Genomic DNA, 21161 nt, shown 5'->3' with positions numbered 1-21161 from the left:
GAGAGAGTGGGCTGCCCATTGCGACTCCTTTCGTTTTATCATAGTATCCTCCACTCAACAGAAAATACATGGAGGTCAGGACATGTCTGAAAAGATCGGTGGTCGTTTCGTCAAATTTCTGACCAGTGAGTGACTCTCGTAATGTACCCTGGTGAATAACGAAAAGACGTCAAATCTCACCAGGCTAAATTTTTCACCCCGAAATTTTTGAGATGTTTTACAAAATCCACAGAATTGCTGATATCATGAGACCGTTTACCCACATAAGGGCTTAACATTTCCGTGAAGTATTTTGGCAGCCAATACGTAGGTGGCCTCATGTTGCTGACAATGGAGCGCTACCGCACCCCTTTTTTGTGAACTTAAGGGAGTCTATAAAGTCTTAGGGGTACAGGTCCTTGAGGTAACAGTTTCTTGGCGACCCCCTGTGGTAAATCCACGTCCTTGAGAACAGCCCTGGTCTTGTTCTCCGCCTTTTTTATGGGGGAGTGGGACGTCAGCGTTGATCTTCCTGTAGCAGTCGACATTTCAGGCTCTGCATGTTCTCAGTGTGGTCCTAGAGGGAAAGAACAACAGCAGCGTTGCCTCATCCAGCAAGTAGGATACCTACCTCAGGGCACTCTCTCGGGTACCAAGCAGCCGCCCTCTCTCTGCTGGTAATTTTCGACTTCCTAAGATTAGTTTCTCTAAGAGCACGGCAGGTTTCACGATGTACGTCTTCAGCTGCTACAGGCGGTAGTCGCGCCGCAACTTGTTCAAATGCGCTGACGGTTTCCACGACCGGTGTGATCTTAGTGTGGGATAAAACTTACGTCGCTTCTCCAGAACTGAAGCCGCATCGTCAGTCAGCTCGATATCAGACAGATTAATGATCGTCTTGCACTAGGCATCCGGTGACGGTTTGTCAGAGAGGCATGAGAATTTTGATATTTGACGTCCTGTGGTCTTCCCATGGGCGGACTTGCCTACCAGTCAGGTAACACCATCAATCCTATCCCAGGTCCAGGAATTAAAAAGACCGGGCAGTTTTAAATGTAGTACAAATAATTCCTGTGATTTGTTGTCAATGGCTGGCAGTGGTGGCCGAGCGGTTCTAGGTACTACAGTCTGGAACCGCGCGACCGTTACGGTCGCAGGTTCGAATCCTGCCTCGGGCATGGTTGTGTGTGATGTCCTTAGGTTAGTTAGGTTTAAGTAGTTCTAACTTCTAGGGGACTGATGAACTCAGAAGTTAAGTGCCATAGTACTCAGAGCCATTTGAACCATTTTTTGTTGTCAATGCTTCGATGGGTAAAGTGCAAGCCTTCACATATCAAATCAGGAATGGTCTGCTTCTTAATTCTCCTAGCTGATGCAGAATCGTTGTGATGCACGACTTTTGCAAAGGTCGACACAACATGCTGGGCACGACATCTCTCCAGAAGTGCAAGAGCACTCAGAAAACGGATCTTCGGTGTTGCAGCTTTTCGAATTCCTCCACGCTGCGATGCATCTCCCCCCCACCGTAAACCTATATGACGCGATTCTTCAGTTTCTCCGGGCGTATTAGTTGATCGAACAGTCCCCTCGTGTACTGCCGGTTCATAGTGTCCAACGGGCACAACGTTTCAGCGATCAGACATGTTGCCATCGTCAGATGCGCTGACGAACTGAGCTCCTGGGGGCGTGCAGCCGACTAATATCCCCGGAAGTCTGTGGCAATCTTGTGGTACTCCATCGCGTGATACTCGGACAAACAGTGCTCTGGGACCACTGAATTGTTGGGATACTTCAGTCGAGTGTGGCTCTGGTGTTCCTGGCAACGATCTTCGACCGTGCACACAGTCTGTCCAGTCTATTTCTCCCCATATTGACATGACAGCAAACAAAACGATCTCGTTACCAGGGCGGACAGAGATCTTACAGCAACGATATCACAGGCACCAACCAGCGTCTCCGCGACCGCCGACGCGCTGACGCGGGCACGGACCGTGGACAGAGCGGCAGCAATTGGAGTCAGATCAGCAAATAATTGAGGTCGAAGGGTGCAATTGCTCCTGTGAGATGAAAATTGTGGTGTCACCGCCAGACACCACACTTGCTAGGTGGTAGATTAAATCGGCCGCGGTCCATTTAGTACATGTCGGACCCGCGTGTCGCCACTGTGTAATCGCAGACCAAGCGCCACCACAAGGTAGGTCTCGTGATACGAACAACCACTCGTCCCAGTTGTACGGACGACCTAGCTAGCTACTAGATGTACGAAGCCTTTCTCTCTCATTAGCCGAGAGACAGAATAGCCTTCAGCTAAGTTAATGGCTACGAACTAGCAAGGCGCCATTAGCCTTACAGTGATTGTAATTAAAGTCTCCTGTGTATAGTCAAGAGCGATGTACCACAATGATTGATTAAAGATAAGTATTAATCCCGCTACGTACTTTTCTTCATAGCATTAATTACGTAGCCTGTTCCAGTACTTGACGCCCGTCGGCGTGTGTGTGTACGCGTGCCTTTCTTTCGGCTACCCGTCACTGTGGACTGGCTGCCTTGTCAGTCCACTTCAAAAATATTGGCGCAGGAGAGGAATCCGTGGTGGACACGCATCATCAAACCACAGACTAGTCTGAAGAAGATAGAGTGATACGGACAACTGTGAATGTGAGTGCACTGTAATAAGGCAGCGGTAGGGGTTACATTGCCCGCTACAGTCTCTGTTGGCCTCTATCGTCCGCAAGGCTGCCGTGTGCTCTATTCTCTGTAGGTACCGTACTTGTATCGACTGTACAAAGTAGTAAGTGAAAGCGATAGTTAGTGGTTATTCTTTTCTTTAAATTTAGTGTGGGGCTGTTAATCTTATGTCAGGCTATTTCCTTGAATGTTGTTAAAAAAAGAAAAAAAGAGCACCTAAGTTTCACGGAACCCTTGAGTGATCTCCGTGCCTGCTGCTGAACCAATATGACAAAGCCAAATGCAATCTTACATCATTCGTTCTCATCGGAACCTTCACTTGGATTTGTCCATCTTGATGCAGTACACAGAAGGGAATCGTCTGAAAAGACGACACAGTACCACTCCAATGTTCAGTGTTGCCGTCTGGTATACTACGTTCGACTCGCCTCTCTCTTCCACTCCAAGGGAACTCGCGAAAGTGGTTGCTATGTCGATAATTCTGGGGTGCTCCAGACGTCGTCGCTCTCTTCGTTCGCATACAGTCGTGGGATCCGAAACAACGCAAGCAACAATATCGCAGGACGATTCACTGTAGACTCGAACGGCCGCAGTCCAGCCGCTACCGAATTCCGACACATGCTGGCAGCCCCCTCTTCCCCTTACACGAGGTATAACACGATCTTCTAGCAAACAACCAACACTGAAATACGATATCTGCCTGAGAAACGTACTACGTAATCTTGCCTTGTATACGGAATGTAAATAGCATTACTCCTACCTCCTTTGTGTAGTTGCGATGAAATGTCAGTCATGTGCATGTGCAAGCATGCAGTAAATTCTATAGCAATTGTCGTTTTCATGAATGTTGCAAGCTTAATAGCCAGGAGTATAATTTCTCTTACACTGATCCACAGCTGTTTTAGCAGGTAATATTGAGTCTGTTTGTAGCTAGAAATTTTAAAACATTACTCCCGGCCGGTTTGGATATTTTCTTCGATAAGGGGTGCATCTACTGTCCTACTCATTTCATCTCGTATTCCTCGACCCGCAAGTCGCCAAAGTGGCTTCAAATAGAAAGACTTCCACAGACGGCCGAACAACACCAGATGGTGTTTACCTGACAGTATTGTCATACGATCATTTCATTTTTTTAAAGTTATCATGTCCTTGTTGGGAGTGAGGGGGCAGAGGTCATACTATTTACTTTATTCTCTCGAGGGGTTGTTCCATGAACTCACTGAAAAGGCTGTAAATCCTCAGTCCAGATGACGTCATTCATTTTAGTAAAGATTGGATGACTCTGTGCACGTGGAGCCGTAGCCTTATACTATGTTATTGATGGCGATAGAGTGAAGACGAGGGGCACATTCTGGTAGTGGAACATAGTTTATTCTTCTTGAAAAGCATCAAGTAGGCTACCGAGTGTCCCGATCTGACGGATACCTGTCAGTATATAGCCAGTTGATCTCGAAGTGCACCGAATGCGCCAGCGAGCTTGGTATCTCTATCAGACAGATAGGTTCCATTACATAGGCTAATTTCCTCAAAGAGCACAAGATGTCCAGTGAGCTATGTGTCCCCAACCGACGTATGGGTGCCATAACATACGCTATTCCTTTTTAAAAGTGCCAAATATATTAAACTTAGAGTCCCCATCTAACGGAAGGACGCTGGTACACAGGCTATTTCTTTCGAAGCGCACCAATTGGGTTACCGAGCTTTGCATCCAACAGACGGATGCCAGTACATGGCAAACACCTCTCTAAGAGCAGCAAATGGTCCACGGAGCTGAGCATCAAATTCGACGGATGGGTGCACATTCATAACATGTTTCTCTAACCCTCGAACCTTAGCATCCCTGTCCAATGGATGGGTGCCTGTGCAAAGCACATTTGTCTCGAAGAGCACCAAATTTGCCAAAGAAGTCAACATCCCTATCCAATTAGTGGGTGCTGATACATAACCTATTCCTTTCAAAGGGAACCAAATTGTCCACCAAGTTTAGTGACCTCTTGCAATATATGGATCATCCTCGACAATGCCTCAATCCCTCTCCCCAGGAGATAATGAACAGAGGTTTATATTTTAACGTAGCACTTAGGTGGAAAGTTTGATGATCAGAGACTGTACACCTTCACCTGTTTGCCACATTTCGGCCAAACACTGTTGGTGAAATTTCTCCTACCAACAAGATCTGAGCTAGCTAACTGCTGTAGCCAAGTTTGGGTGATTTAAATACATTATATCAATGATAAACTAGGACGCTGGTGTACAGCTTTTGATGGGACTTTGTCTGTAATTGGTGCACTCAGGGTGTGCCACGGCAACTCGCGACAGCGTGCGGGTGTCCCTGCTGGTGGCGTCGATCTCTGCGCTGGTGGTGTACACGGCCTACTGCGGCGCCCTTACCGCCTCGCTGGCCACCCACCAGCCGCGGCTGCCCTTCACGGACCTAAAGGGCCTGCTGCAGGACGGCTCCTACAAGCTGATGCTGCTCCGCGGATCCGGAGAGATGACTCTTTTCGCAGTAAGAAACAGACAAATTAATCTTATCCTTTCCTACTCGTATGCAACTGCCTCAATATTAAGTGCGTTACTGTGCTTTTAAAAAGGTAAGCCTCACAACAGTGTTGTCCTAGGCGTGGTCCTATTGCGGGGTCGTGTGCAGTTGTCTTCAGCCAACCTTTGAACCGACAAACTCAGCCAGTTATTGGGGACCGTCTGTTTAACGTGGACTCCGAACTGCAACACAATGTTGTTTTTTCACGTTATAAGACTTTGGAACAGGAGAATGAAGTGAAATGCGTCAATGAAAAAAACTAGAAGTCACCAGGAATGGAACACGTGTCCTTAGGACGTGTAGTCTGACATTTCGTTACTTTTTCTTTCAACTTTTACCATTATCAACACACCCTGCAGATTATTTGTATTTTTTTATTAAAAGTAAAGTAAAAGTCCCCATGATGCAACAAACAGTACCTTGGTCCCTACAGAATATTCATAGGTATACTCCAAGCATTTTGGATTTCAAATATTTTTTCTTTCTAATTTTGCAACGTATTCACCGCTGTATCATCTTTTTCAGTTCTTAAGCTACAGAATATTCATACGTGTTCTCCAAGTAGTTTGGATTTTAAACATCTTTTCTTTCTAATTTTGCAACGTATTCACCGCTGTATCATCTTTTTCAATTCTTAAGCGTCTGGGAAGTAACGCGCAGATATTTGTGGCTGATGGTCCGATCTGGCTCCTGAAAGAATTTAGATTTCAATTAATGCAGCAACAAAAAGTCAATAAATTAATGCATATAAGTGCCCGTGAGAAACCTACATGCTAATGCACGTAAAGTAACATTTATCGTGTAGTGTTTATGTGTGCAATCTCGGTTATTAGATCATCTAACGATTCGTTTCTGGCTTTTATCACACGAGACATGAGCTAAAAATGGCTGTCATCGAACATTTTCTTAATGGTGATCAAAAGCTGGATTTGGAAGATGATTTAATTTAATTTCTGAAAAGTCCAAACCCACCTATATGTTGAGTATGAATACACTCAAGTGGAAGACAAGGAACACAACAGAAAATTAACACAGATGTGGTTAGGTAAGAAAGAGTGTCATAAACAAGATAGAGAACAGTAATGGTACAATCTCTGACACACACAAACGTAGACTACAACACTGAAACCGTTTCGGCAAAAGTAGTCCTGCGAATAAGTCGAAGCACAACTACGATGGCTTCATCCTTGGCAGTCAGAATAGAGACGTACCAGTGAACGAGTGTTATTCGCTGCCTGCACGACGTTCTTCTTTATATCTTTATTGTTATCTCAGCTTTCTCGAACCACGTCATGGGCTAAAGTTTCCGCCCCGTTAGCTGAGTGGTCAGCGTGACAGATTGCCGTCCTACGGGCCTGGGTTCGATTCCCGGCTGGGTCGGAGATTTTCTACCCACAGGGACTGGGTGTTGTGCTGTCTAAATCATCATTTCATCCCCATCCGGCGCGCAGGTAGCCCAATATGGCGTCGAATGTAATAAGACCTGCACCAAGGCGGCCAGACCTGCCCCGCAGGCGGCCTCCCGGCCAGTGACGCCAAACGCTCATTTCCATGGGTAAAAGTGTAACTGCTCCTCAGTTAAAGAGACTGAAAATGTACAGGGTGACTTTGTCCACCGCGTACCAACTTTAGGGTTGATTGATGAGAAGACACGGAACAAACAAGGTCTAATGAACTTAGGTCTGGAAACGCATAGTTACCATGCCAGAGACCATCTATTCAGTCATACAGTGTTACAGAGAATGCGGTCTAATACGTGCTGTACCATTCAGCAACAGTTACAGTATCTGTTGAAAATGGTTTCCAATTGCCTCAACGCATGCGTGCATGCGTCGTAGCATGTTCTGTGTCACACGTGCACATCTGCCGGGTTGTATCCGAAGTGGCAGAGGCAGGATGAATACGCTGCGACAGTGTCTCCACATCTGGAACGGGCTCTTCGTACACGATGCTTTTGATATGGCCCATAATAAGAAGTCGCACTGGTGAGATCTGATGAAAGAGCAGGCCATGAAACTGAACCCTCTTGTCTGATTCATCGACCAGGAAAGACACGATTGAGATAGGTCCTGACGTTAACAGCGAAGTGTGCTGGAGAACCACCATGTAGCAGCCACGTAACCCTTCGAATCATCAATGGAACTTCTTCCAGCACGGGAGGCAAAGTCATCCGCAAGAAACGCCGATAGCTCTGGCCTGTTAGGCGACGTTGAAGGAAGACTGGTCCCAAAATACGGTCGACAGTTATCCCGGCCCACACATTCCGGTTGCACCGATCCTGATGATTCCTGTCACCATACCATGGAGGTTGTGGACACTATTCCACAGATGACTGTTATGAAAGTTGAAGATTACCCTTTGCATAATGGTGGCCTCACCTCTGAATAGGATGGATGACACAAGTCCCAGAATCGTGGTTGCCTGGTGAAGAAACCAGTGACCAAACACCTCCCGATGTGGAAAGCCGGTCGCCAGTAAGCCATGTACACGCTGTAAGTGATAAAGGTAGTAACAATTGTCGTGGAGAATCTTCCACAAGATCATCTGGCTTACCCTGCACTGGCGGGCCAACTACCTGGTGCTGACACAGTGGTCGCCTTCCAAGTCTGGTGTCCGAACATTCCGCGTACGTCCTTCATGATTTCTTCCTTCCTGTTGCAAACACTGAATGCTATGGTTGTTGTTGACGGGGATAGGTTTCCTGATACAACCATTCTTTCCGTAAATGAACACCATATCGGCAAGCTCTCGATTCGAATACGGAACGACTGTGTACAACGGGACACATTATTACCAATTGCTATGGCAGGAGAGAGCGCTAGGGCATGATATATGGGGAACAGTACAACCTTCTATACATGCTGTAATTCTGATTGCATGGAACAGCCCGTATTAGACGACAGTCTCTGTAACAAAGTGTGATTGAATAAACGATCTCTAGCAAGGAAACCACGCATTTCTGGGCATAAGGTCATTAGACATTTTTGTTCCGTGTCGTCTCGTAGATTAATCCCTAGAGTTCGTACACGGTGGAAAAAATCGCCCTGCATAACAGTTTTTAAAGGCATTATAAATATACTGGGTGTCCAGCGAAAGAGTCCCTGATTAGAAAAGAAAAAACATCTCGAAAAGTAATATCGATAAGCGAGTGCAACAAAAAGTATATTGAATATGAAAGCTGTCTGACTTTTACAAAGAAGTAACACATAACATCTGAAATATTTCGAAAAGCTGTAAACTGATGGAGCTGTACGCTGTGCAGCTCGTACAGTGTAAGCGTGACACTTAAACTCGTTCTCTGAAAGCAGTCTTTGCTATCAGATCACAATCTTTTCGGAAAGTGCACTACTCGCAGTATGGAGGTGGCGCAAACAGAAAATGAAATTTGCCATCGCATCGTGTAGTGTCTCAACGGAAATGGTTTCAAATGCCTCACATATCGCCGAATCAAGCCCGTCCAGGGTGTTGGAATGGTCCCAGTAGATAGTGTCTTTCAATGGACCCCACAAAAATTAGTGTGTGGTGAAAAATTCTTCCAAAACTTCAGTTTAATGTTCACAAATGGTAGTTTCTTGCATGAAAAACCGGCCAAAACTGTTTATACTGTAAGCCGCAGCCTATGCAGTGACTTTGTGAGAATACGGGGGTTTCACTGCACATAAATGGGTATTTTTGGGACCCCAAAATCGTCCATTTTGTTTATTCATGACTCCATTCAGGTGTAAGTATGCTGTGAGCTTGATGCAGTCAATATCAAAGCCTTCATTATCAATCATTGTGAGAATCTTTTTCGCAATAGGCTCTCAGTATTTTCTCCATGTTGGAACGCTTCAAACTAGTCTCTGCTGTAATTCTTCTGACGGATTTCCTTGGATTTTGTTGAATTATTCCAGAAACCGGGGCGACATTTTCAGGAGAAGCTACTCTTTGTCTGAGCCCGAATTCCGCGCTAGATCATCAGCCACGTTGCCTATCCACTGGAATTTGGCGAAGAGCTTCCGAATGGTTTTCCCATCGGGTCCCTTTGGAATATTTATATCCTGTTTGAAAACTGCGCCCTGTCACCATAAGATTAAGCTCTAATCCCTGGTATTCCAGTGCCAGAAAAACACATTGTTCAGTGGAATAAATGATTTCAACCTCTTCCTACGGTACGTTTCAGCGGTGGAAGTGATCGCTCGGAGCTCGACGTACTATTTAAATGCACTACGTATTGCGATTACAGTGCCGTCTGTTAGCAACTTTTCGAACTAGAACGAAACTTCTGCTGGACTTCCGTATAACATACCTACAGCTTTCACAGTAAACATACCACTTGTTGGATAAGTCTAATGTTATTAGTTTTCGAGCTATTTAATTTAGAAATCATGAACTCCTTTGCTAGATATCCTATATCAGTTTGAATGCAGTAATTCCGCTTCAGGCTGTTAAAATAATATTTTACTGTGATTGCAGTTTCAACTCATGGTGAGTGTCAAACATTGTCAAATGTTGTAAGGCACTCAATAAGATAAAGCTGTGACAAGCTGGAATATAGATCCAAGCAGTGTAAAAGAAAATACATGTGGTGGTGTAAATTTATGTGCTGTAACATACACCATGCGTGCACATGTTAGAAAGTTGGTAAAATAGTAGTAGATATGATAAACACTTAAGTCAAGATCTTGTGTAGCAGGCGTGTTAGATGGATTTTGACTTAATTGTTTATCATATTTATTGTTATTTCACCAACTTTCTAACGTGTGATCGCATGGAACATGGAACAGCGGAAAAAATTACGCCATCAGACGCATTTGCTCTTACACTGCTGGATAATATGTAACAATATATAACATTGTATGGAGTAGTTTGAGATTTGTGTGTGTTACTGGCACTCTTTTTGTACCTAAAAACAATGGGCAATGTTGGGACCATCATCAAGAGCGTGTAGTTTGCACGTATAATAATGCTTGTATTTATGGAGTGAAATGCCCACATTGTGTTTTGACGGACAGAAAGAAATTTTCAAACTAGGTTCATAGAGCATGGTGCCATTCGTAACGCTATGTCAGTCACGAATTCCTCTCCTGTGCCAACCTTTTTATCTCAGAATAGCAATTGCATTTCTCTGCCTTGTGATGACTGGGTGTTGTGTGATGTCCTTAGGTTAGTTAGGTTTAAGTAGTTCTAAGTTCTAGGGGACTGATGACCATAGGTGTTAAGTCCCATAGTGCTCATAGCCATTTGAACCATTTTTTTAGCAATTGCAAACATCGTTAACGGCTTGGGTAACATAAAAAAATGACTTAGAAATCTTGCATACACAATAGAAAGGACCAGTCGTTCGCATTTTGGAAGAGTTAAAAATGATGAAGTGCCTATTGCAACATCCAAACAGTAGCCTGAATAAGCAAAAATGTTCGACAACAAAACTGACGGGAAAAAATCGGAACACCAAAAAGGAATTAATGTAGAGTAATGAAATATCGGGTATACATTTGCCTAGCTAATAACATTGATTAACATTGCACTGTCACAGGTTAATTCAAGCGTAAGGTAAGGTGACGTAAATGTGAAATGCTGGTACATCATTAACAGGTGGACCCACCAGAATGTTGAATGCGAGCAGGCAAACGTGCATGCACTGTGTTGTACAGGTGCCGTATGTCACTTTGTGTGCTTGTTGCACTTGGTCTTCAATACAGGGAGACGGTTAATGCTGGTTGTGGAAGACGCTGGAGTTGTCGTCCGATGATATCCCATATGTGCTCGACTGGACACAGATCTGGTGATCGAACAGGCCAAGGCAAGATGTTGACACTCTGTAGAGCACGTTGCGTTACAACAAGGTATGTGGGCGAGCATTACCCAGTTGGAAAACACCCCCTGCAATGCTTTTCATGAATGGAAGCACAGCAGGTCGAGTCATCAGAGTGACGTGCAAATTTGTAGTGAGGGTACGTGAGATAACCACGAGAGTGCTCCTGCTGTCATACGAACTCACACCCGAGACCATAACTCCAGGTGTAGGTACAGTGTGTCCAGCATGCAGACAGGTTGGTTGCAGCCCCTCAGCTGGTTTCCTAACCAACACATGGCCATCACTGGCACCAAGGCCGAACTAGCTTTCACCATAAAACACAACAAACCTCCACCGTATCCTCTAATGAGCCACTGAAGTCGCAAATAGCAGTGGTTTGGGGTCAGTGGAATGCACGATACAGGGCGTCCAGCGCAGATCTCTCCTTGAAGTAAGCGATTTCCAACAGTTCGTTGTGGCACTGTGGTGCCAACCAGCTCATTGTCACTGTGTTCCAAATACTGCTCGAATAGCTGCTGCAGATTCATTACGATGCACCAGAGCGACATGTCGAACACGATGGTCTTCCCTCTCGATAGCGTCACGTGGTTGTCCGAAGCACGTTTCTCTTGTGCCCGTAAATTTTCGTGATCACCGCTGCTAGCAACCGTATACAGTGGCTACATTTCTGCCAATTCTTTCTGCAATATCGCAGAAGTTTCTCGTATACCTATCACACAACCTCGTTCAAACTCATTGAGACGTTGTTAATAGTGTCTTTGTTGCCTTAAAAGCATTTTTGACTAACATCGAGCGTTCACGCGCAATCTCAAGGGAAAGTAACGATCACCACCGTTACTTTATTTAAGGCAAACCTGATTTGCATGCTAACAGTGGTGCTACTATCGACACTCTTATGAGTCTGGCGCCAAAAATTTGAATAGACATCATGTTTCAAATGTAGAAACACGCCTACTAACTTTCTTTTATGTCACACGATCCCCAGTTGGTTCTGCGATTTCTTTTAGGGTCAGTATATTTACAATGTCTACAGCAGTCTCAACCACAGAAGGCTGTCGTATTATATATGTAGATCTCGTTCCCTGACTCTGAAGGTTGCAACTTGAAGTTTTTTTCTTTTTTTTTTTCGTGTTATGGCTAGGACCTCCTGTCCGGTAGACCGATCACCTGATGCAAATCATTTTATTGAAATAAAAAAAAAATGTTTAAATGTGTGTGAAATCTTATGGGACTTAACTGCTAAGGTCATCAGTCCCTAAGCTTACACACTACTTAACCTAAATTATCCTAAGGACAAACACACACACCCATGCCTGAGGAAGGACTCGAACCTTCGCCGGGACCAGCCGCACAGTCCATGACTGCAGCACCTTAGACCGCTTGGCTAATCCCGCGCGGCTTTTTTTCTATTGAAATAAATGACTGTAGCTCCGACATAAGTTGCACTGAGAGGTATATTTTTTTATTAATTTTTATTTCTTGTTGGTGACGAGTTTCGGACACCTTTGTCCCTTTTCAAACCATCTGTAAGTGTGACACATACAGATGATAGCCCATGTACAAAATCTGCCTCTACAGTGATCAAAGCGGGACTATGGAAGACTCAGCAAGATACACCACATAGGACGGATAATATACAATTGGTGCGCAGATATGTGACTGGTTATTAGGTAACGTCTCTGCGCACCAGCTCCCTAACGTCCGTCTTGTGTGGTATATTTTACTGTTCTTGAATCGGTGATAGTGCTACTTTCATCACTGTAGGGGCAGTTTTTGTACATAGGTTATCGCTTGTATTTGTCACACTTACGGATGATTTGAAAGTGGACGTAGGTGTCCGAAGCAAGTCATCATCAAGAAATTAAAAAAAGAAAACATACTTTTCAGTGCAACTTATGACGGAACTACATCCGTTTATTTCAATTGCAAGGCAAGCTGCGGACCTAATTTTCACCTGCACCATGCCGAAAGTTCTCACGTCTCTTTAGTTGACGTCACTTCGGCGACCTGAGCGTCTTTGAGGAAGAAATAAGGACTAGGACATCACAACATTTACTTCCCGAGCGGACAAAATCTCTGACTCGGCCAGAAATCGAACCCCTCGCCTCTCGCATGTCATTCTGCCACTCTGACAACCCAGTCATAGAGGCAGACAACTGGGAGATGTTGTATGATGTTTACAGATCTAGGTTCAGTTATTCTTTTAACGGGTTTGTACATAATACAATGTTCCTGAGCCATGGACCTAACGTGTAGCTCTGCAGCTTTACTGAGTGAGTCGGGAGGGAAGGAATATGCATTGAGCGGTGATACTATTAAAGATTCTGAACAAAAAACCGCAAAGAAATACATTCCCTTTTTGTAGCCGCATCCGACATACAGCTGTTTGAAAATACGTTTGGCCAGTAACATAGTACCTCATAGAAACGTGTCCTGAGCGTGGAACGGTCGCTGTGGAATCATTTCTTGGCCTCCGAGGCTACGCCCAATCGATTACTGTTGTGGGATTGGCTTAAGAGCAAAATTTACACGCGCAGAGTGTATACAATAGAGGAACTTCTCGCTCGTACTTTACAAGCAAATATCGCTCCAAGCAAGTGAAGTGCCCATTGAAAGGGTCAGTAAAGACAACACTGGGTAGCCTAATGTCGCTTTGGTTTTATTCACATGTGAGCGCTGGTGAAGAAGAACATGCGACTGAGTCCCAAGTAAAGGCCCATATGAATGATATCAGATCAGCAACAAAGCAACTGCCTACAAGAGCTGCAAAGTTTATTACAGTTGATGGTCGTTACTCTGAATATATTTTGTGAGGAAATGTATATGAATAAATAAAACATTAGATCACAGTCTTTCATTTACTTTCACCTGCATGTGTCCTGTTCCCCATTATTTTTATTAGTTTCCTCTGAAACCGTTAAGAATATAATAAATGTTCATATGACTTTTTTGTTCACAATCGCTAATACTGTCACCACTCAAAGAATGTACCTTGTCTCCTGACTCACCCTGTATATTTACTCACTACACATTTTTTATTTTTTATTTTCCTGTGCTTCTTAATTTGTTGATATCACTTACGCTGTATATACGTGATATATCTTACACTATTACGTTTAATTTGTGGTATGTTGGTATGGTCTCTTTTCTATTTTATAGTATCCTTTTGTTATTTTTATTTTTTGACCGTTTCATTATACATTTCTCGACAGTTGCATTATAGATTGCATGGTTTGCTTTTGTTGTTTGCTGCATACCAGGCCCATCTTAGCCAATGCCCTTCATACAATAATACGGTTTTAGCGCTATTAGTAGCGCGTGGCGTTGGAAGAGGTCTTGTCGTTAGCTTTGATTTCTTCAATTGTCCCTCCCGCCTTCAGTATTAGTTCTGGTGGCGACCAGTCTATGACGTATATACGTACTGAGGTGTCTCCTTTTGGTCTAAGTGGCAGTCTGTTGACCGGTGTTGCTGGGGTGAAGACGACACGCGGTGGGCTGGGCACTTATATGGTAAGCTAGTTTTCAGGTACACAGTTTGTCATTCCACGGCATTTATGGGGAACATTCCACTTTCTTAAGCCTACACCACATGCCAGGCCGTTCGCAGTTGGTTCGTAAGTTACATTAGTCTGGCAATGAATATTTATTTGTTGATACATTCCTATTTCTTCGGTTAGGCCCCGTTTACTTGACGTGCTACTGGTTGACTCAAAGAATTGTTTCATATCTCACCTACATGGATCTCATATGTTACTTGATAAAGTTGCTGAATTTTTTACGTGACTTGTACGATTTTCTCGGACTCACTCAGGGTGAGGTCAAATGTTCACAATGGCATAGACCCTTATAATGTTAATTTATTTTAAAGTATCCCTCTTAGTTACCCTTGTTTTATGTAGCGCCAGAAGGTCGTGTGTATGATTTTATCCAAATAAACGCTGCGCCAAATGAAAGTGGAGCGGATTTACAGTGCAGCCAAACCCTATTGTCCAGCTTGCTCGTCTTGGGCTTCCAAGTCTGTGTGTATTAATAGGCAGCAGTGGAGGTGCCAGAGCTGTTATGCACCTCCAGAGGTCGGTGTTTTATCATTACGTGGAAAACGGTACGAACAGTTTAGTGGCCACAACTCTCAGTCAACGATATTTGGAAATGTTTCTCTTTGTGCATAAAATCAATCAAGAGAGATAGCTGAAATCGCTGTGACATACTTTTAGGTGACGGTATTCGGCTTCAGTCGTCTCCAAACATCTTGGAATGCTATTTCCGCTTCTGATGGGTGAAAGATATCGCACAATATTGAAGTCTCCGCTCAGAAATACCGGTGCACGCAAAAATGTGAATAGCTGCGCTCCAAGCTTCGTTCCTGAGGGAGCATAAACGCTTACCAACTGCAAGTCGTGTAACCGAGAGGCAATCCAAGAAGGCAGTACGACCTGCGGGGTTCATACTATCCTTTGCTTGAACACGATCGTAGCGCATTCGTCAAGTCCACCGTTCAGCCCGTCGAGACTGCTAGTTTGCTGCATACAAACATAATATCTTGGTATCACATGCTGTCTGGTTCAGATTTAAGGTAGCGAATGTGAAGTTTTGCATACGAATGTTCAATTGATCCTCGGTGTCTTTAGCCCACGCAATGTTTCTGCCCGAGACTGGAGACTGGCCGACCTCAATTGGTCCTGCGCTCTGCTGCGCATAGACGTTCTCTCGCGACATTTTCGTCACAGAGGAGGGAGGTGGTGACGTAATCCTTCTCATCTCTGTCCATTTTGTTACAATTTCTCTTATTATTGCGTTTACAGCTTTTCTGGTGGCAGTCTGTGATACCCCCGTCCTGCTGTGCACGTTTAGGCCGATTTTGATGTGATACTCGGGATCAGCAATTCAGTTAGGGGGCACCAAAGCATGATCGCGAGCAATTTGTGGAGTAGAGGGTCGTATTTGTGAGAAAATCTGATTTGACCTCTCGCTTGTCGCTGTATTGCATACAACAGGGTTCAGTTCCGAAGAGGTCGATGTTTCGGAGCAAATACAGGGTGTTTGTTAATGAATATCGTGGTTTTAACGCTTCATAATATTTATTACATTAAAGTTACAGTTATAAATGATATGTCAAATGAAAGTGCAACTCAAACAGTTGTAATTTTTTTTCATAATGTGGAGCCATGGTCATAATACACTCCTGGAAATTGAAATAAGAACACCGTGAATTCATTGTCCCAGGAAGGGGAAACTTTATTGACACATTCCTGGGGTCAGATACATCACATGATCACACTGACAGAACCACAGGCACATAGACACAGGCAACAGAGCATGCACAATGTCGGCACTAGTACAGTGTATATCCACCTTTCGCAGCAATGCAGGCTGCTATTCTCCCATGGAGACGATCGTAGAGATGCTGGATGTAGTCCCGTGGAACGGCTTGCCATGCCATTTCCACCTGGCGCCTCATTTGGACCAGCGTTCGTGCTGGACGTGCAGACCGCGTGAGACGACGCTTCATCCAGTCCCAAACATGCTCAATGGGGGACAGATCCGGAGATCTTGCTGGCCAGGGTAGTTGACTTACACCTTCTAGAGCACGTTGGGTGGCACGGGATACATGCGGACGTGCATTGTCCTGTTGGAACAGCAAGTTCCCTTGCCGGTCTAGGAATGGTAGAATGATGGGTTCGATGACGGTTTGGATGTACCGTGCACTATTCAGTGTCCCCTCGACGATCACCAATGGTGTACGGCCAGTGTAGGAGATCGCTCCCCACACCATGATGCCGGGTGTTGGCCCTGTGTGCCTCGGTCGTATGCAGTCCTGATTGTGGCGCTCACCTGCACGGCGCCAAACACGCATACGACCATCATTGGCACCAAGGCAGAAGCGACTCTCATCGCTGAAGACGACACGTCTCCGTTCGTCCCTCCATTCACGCCTGTCGCGACACCACTGGAGGCGGGCTGCACGATGTTGGGGCGTGAGCGGAAGACGGCCTAACAGTGTGCGGGACCGTAGCCCAGCTTCATGGAGACGGTTGCGAATGGTCCTCGCTGATACCCCAGGAGCAACAGTGTCCCTAATTTGCTGGGAAGTGGCGGTGTGGTCCCCTACAGCACTGCGTAGGATCCTACGGTCTTGGCGTGCATCCGTGCGTCGCTGCGGTCCGGTCCCAGGTCGACGGGCACGTGCACCTTCCGCCGACCACTGGCGACAACATCGATGTACTGTGGAGACCTCACGCCCCACGTGTTGAGCAATTCGGCGGTACGTCCACCCGGCCTCCCGCATGCCCACTATACGCCCTCGCTCAAAGTCCGTCAACTGCACATCCGGTTCACGTCCACGCTGTCGCGGCTTGCTACTAGTGTTAAAGACTGCGATGGAGCTCCGTATGCCGCGGCAAACTGGCTGACACTGACGGCGGCGGTGCACAAATGCTGCGCAGCTAGCGCCATTCGACGGCCAACACCGCGGTTCCTGGTGTGTCCGCTGTGCCGTGCGTGTGGTCATTGCTTGTACAGCCCTCTCGCAGTGTCCGGAGCAAGTATGGTGGGTTTGACACACCGGTGTCAATGTGTTCTTTTTTCCATTTCCAGGAGTGTATATTTCTTTAAAGTCAGTACCGCCATTAGACTGTTTTTTATTTGCATTGTTACTTTTCACGATCATGATTTCGGCTTTAAAGTGCAGTCATCAAGTGTTTTAATGTTACACAGTGCCTAAGATGGCATACAGTCATATTTAAAATACACTATTAGACACATTGTCTAAGGACCAATATTTCTGGTAAAAGCCTGCTGCTTTGTTTTATCGCTGAGTATACCATCTTGAGTCGATTCGGGCGGTGGCCGGAAGTTGATAAAATTGACACGCGACTTGCATAGAATCTAACACCTCAAGCATACCGATCTGATATCACACTAGCTATCTCAGTACTCAAGAGAGTCGGTGCTGTGCCACTGGTCGGTATCTTAAACGGTCTCTTTCCCTTTCCGACAATGATCTCTCGTGTATGAACGACCAGTGGGATGAATGTCTTTATTGTGAGAGGGCTGGCAACATAAACTACATCAGTATTCAATTTGTTCTCCTCACCCTTTTCCCGAACCGCATCCCACCCCTATCAAGAAAATTAACAGATTAACGATTGCTGGTTCTAGGCGCTACAGTCTGGAGCCGCGTGACCGCTACGGTCGCAGGTTCGAAACCTGCCTCGGGCATGGATGTGTGTGATGTCCTTAGGTTAGTTAGGTTTAAGTATTTCTAAGCTCTAGGGGACTGACGACCTCAGATGTTAAGTTCCATAGTGCTCAGAGCCATTTGAATCATTTGATTAACGATTGAAGTCACTGGTGGTTTATTTAGACGAATCGTGGGCTCGTACATATTACAGCGTGAATAAATGCTGGCAGAATGGTAGTACCGGAGGAGTATTGTCAGATTAACGTGCCTTTCTAAGTTTAATTCTCGTGCTATGTCGTGCAAGAATAATATACAGAAGATAGGAAAAGGAAATTTCAAGAGCTCTTAGATGACTATCAATTTGGCTTTAGGAAAGGTAAGAGACCAAGAGAGGCAATGGGATCCGTCTTCGTAGCTGAGGGATTTTTCTTCGGTGGGACGACAGGCATGGGGTGTACTCAGCCTCATGAGGCCGACTGAGGAGCTACACGACTGGTTCCTAAAGGTTCGAAGATTAAGATATCCGACAACGGCCGGTAGATTGGTGTGCTGACCTCTTGCCCCTCCATACCACATCCGATGACGCCAGTGACAGAGGATGACAAAAAATAGTTCAAATGGCTCTGAGCACTGTGGGACTTAACATCTATGGTCATCAGTCCCCTAGAACTTAGAACTAACTAACCTAAGGACATCACACACAAGCATGCCCGATCCTGCCACCATAGCGGTCACGCGGTTCCAGACTGAAGCGCCTAGAACCGCACGACCACACCGGCTGGCACAGAGGATGACACGGCGGTCGGTAGAGCCCGATTGGACTGCCTAGAGCCAGAATGCGGAACTCTGCATTCCCTGTTACTTAAAAATAAAAAAAAAATCATAAGAAAATTCTAGACCCATGAGTTGTATTTGCCGGCCTAGAAAAAGTGTGAGACAATGTAAGTGTAATAGGCTCGAAATTTAGGGGAAAATAGGATAGAGAAAGAGGGATAATATACAGTATGTACAAGGTCCCATGATTATTAAAGCTTACATACTAACATCAGATGCAAAAGATTAGGAAGCATACAAAATATATGAGAAACGTACGAGGAAAACGGGAAAGGACAAGTAAGAATTGTAGTGAGAGAGACTGGAATAGTATAGTGATGAATGCAAGAAGAAATAACGTGGTTGGATACTATGGCAGAGAAAGACCAGTGGAGGGAGGAAAAACGAAGAGCGTTTTATGAACGTTTGATCTCTCGATTGCTAATACTTGGTTCAAGCACCATCAACGAAGGTTATATACATAGAAAGCTCCAGGTAATATTGCTAGATATTGAAAAGACTTTGTTATAATGTACCAGAGATACAAAAACAGAATTAAGATCGCAGAATACCTTTCCAGGGACAGACATCGATACAGACAATAATTTAATCGTAGCATATATTAGGACAAAATTAAAGCATTTTAAGTAAACATAACGGATAAAGAAGTGGGGTATTGAGAAATTGAATTATGAGAACTTTAGGAAAGAGGACGGTCACTATATCGGAAATCACTTGGAACATGTAAGGAGAAGCGGAGAAAGCGCTTAAGAGTGCAATAGCGTTAAAAATACAATGTTGCAAGGATTAGAGACAGAAATTGGAGAGATGGAAAGAACATGAAATAAGAAAGAGTGGATAACAGGAAGCATGTTGGATAAAATGGATGAGTGCAGGAAATGAAAACTTAAAGAAGGCTGAAGACAATACAGAAAACGGAACAACGAACTAAGAAAGGTAACTAATCAAACTAGAGAGGACTGGATGAGGAAACAGTGTGAGTAAGTAGAACTGGAAAAGAAAAGTAAATGGAAGAAATGTACAGAACAATGAAATCCGTAATACAAAGAGAATTAAGAAAAATAAGCGAACAAGGAATGTTAAATAAACATTTGTGGAAGCAGTAACTACACAAGAGGAGAAGAAAATGTGGATGAGTTATATGGAAGAGTTATACTGCGGACAGGTGAATAACAACATAACTTCTTCTGTAAGGTGAAGGGCATCAGAATGAAGAAGACTGAGGTCCTAAGATACTGAAATTGGAATTAGGAAAAGCATTTCAGGATCTCTAGTATAGTAAAGCATATGCACTGAAGGCGTTACCTCCAAATTCCATAGCCAGATTGACTGAGATAGCAAACAGAATTTACGACACAGAAATTTGTCCTTAAGATCAACTTAATACCATTCTAGTACCTTTGTCTAAAACGTGCAACAAAAAAGAATGGGAAGACTATAGGACAATTGGCTTTATCAATCATGTTATAAAGTCTGTAACGAGAGTCATACTAGGTAGTGTTGGAAGGAAAATTGAAGAAAAGACTGGGGAAGACCAGTCCGAATTCAGAAAGCGTAAAGGTACAAGAGTCTGTAGGCTGTCTGTGGGTGATTGGTGAAAGAATGATAGAACTGAACAAGGAAGTGTATCTTTGTTTATCGGCTGGAAGAAGGTTTTAGATAGAGTGAACAGGCATATACACCTGAGAATTTTAAAAAGTGCTGGTATGTACCGGAAAGACAGCAGGTCAATAAAGGAGATGTACAGAAAGCAATATGTGGCAGAGTAGGGACCGATGAGACGGAAGAGGTGAGCATTGGAAGAGGTGTAAAGCAAGAATGTTCGGTGTCACTGAAGATGTTCCATACATTTGGAGAACAACTGACAGGCCAGGCCATGGGGAACGCGAGGACATTGTAACTGACAAAGAAAGAAGAAAGACTATTAAGAACGCGAATGAACAAGCATTGCTGGCGGAACTAGATTAGAAACTGCAGCAGATGTTGAAGAGAATGGGGGAGGAGTATGGAATGAAGATAAATATAGGAAAGACAAAAGTGATGAGAATAAGCAAGAAGGAAGTTCCAGCTACCATATTGTTATCGGAAAAACGATAGGACAAGTAAAATTCGTTCTGTACATGGAATCTCATTGAGTG

The 21161-nt window shown here is 44.5% G+C and overlaps 1 protein-coding gene across 1 annotated transcript in view; it reads left to right on the top strand.

The window, feature by feature from the left end:
• Positions 1-21161, top strand: part of LOC126455932 (glutamate receptor ionotropic, kainate glr-3-like) — a 134101-nt gene that overhangs the window by 87183 nt on the left and 25757 nt on the right. The window contains exon 7 of the mRNA XM_050091691.1: positions 4962-5176. Coding sequence (XP_049947648.1) covers positions 4962-5176 — 215 coding nt within the window. The remainder of the gene's footprint in view (positions 1-4961; positions 5177-21161) is intronic.

The sequence above is a fragment of the Schistocerca serialis genome, chromosome 2 (genome assembly GCF_023864345.2).
Source record: "Schistocerca serialis cubense isolate TAMUIC-IGC-003099 chromosome 2, iqSchSeri2.2, whole genome shotgun sequence".
NCBI lineage: Eukaryota > Metazoa > Arthropoda > Insecta > Orthoptera > Acrididae > Schistocerca > Schistocerca serialis.
Note: the sequence above shows the minus strand (reverse complement) of the source record. Positions and strands in the feature narration are given on the sequence as shown.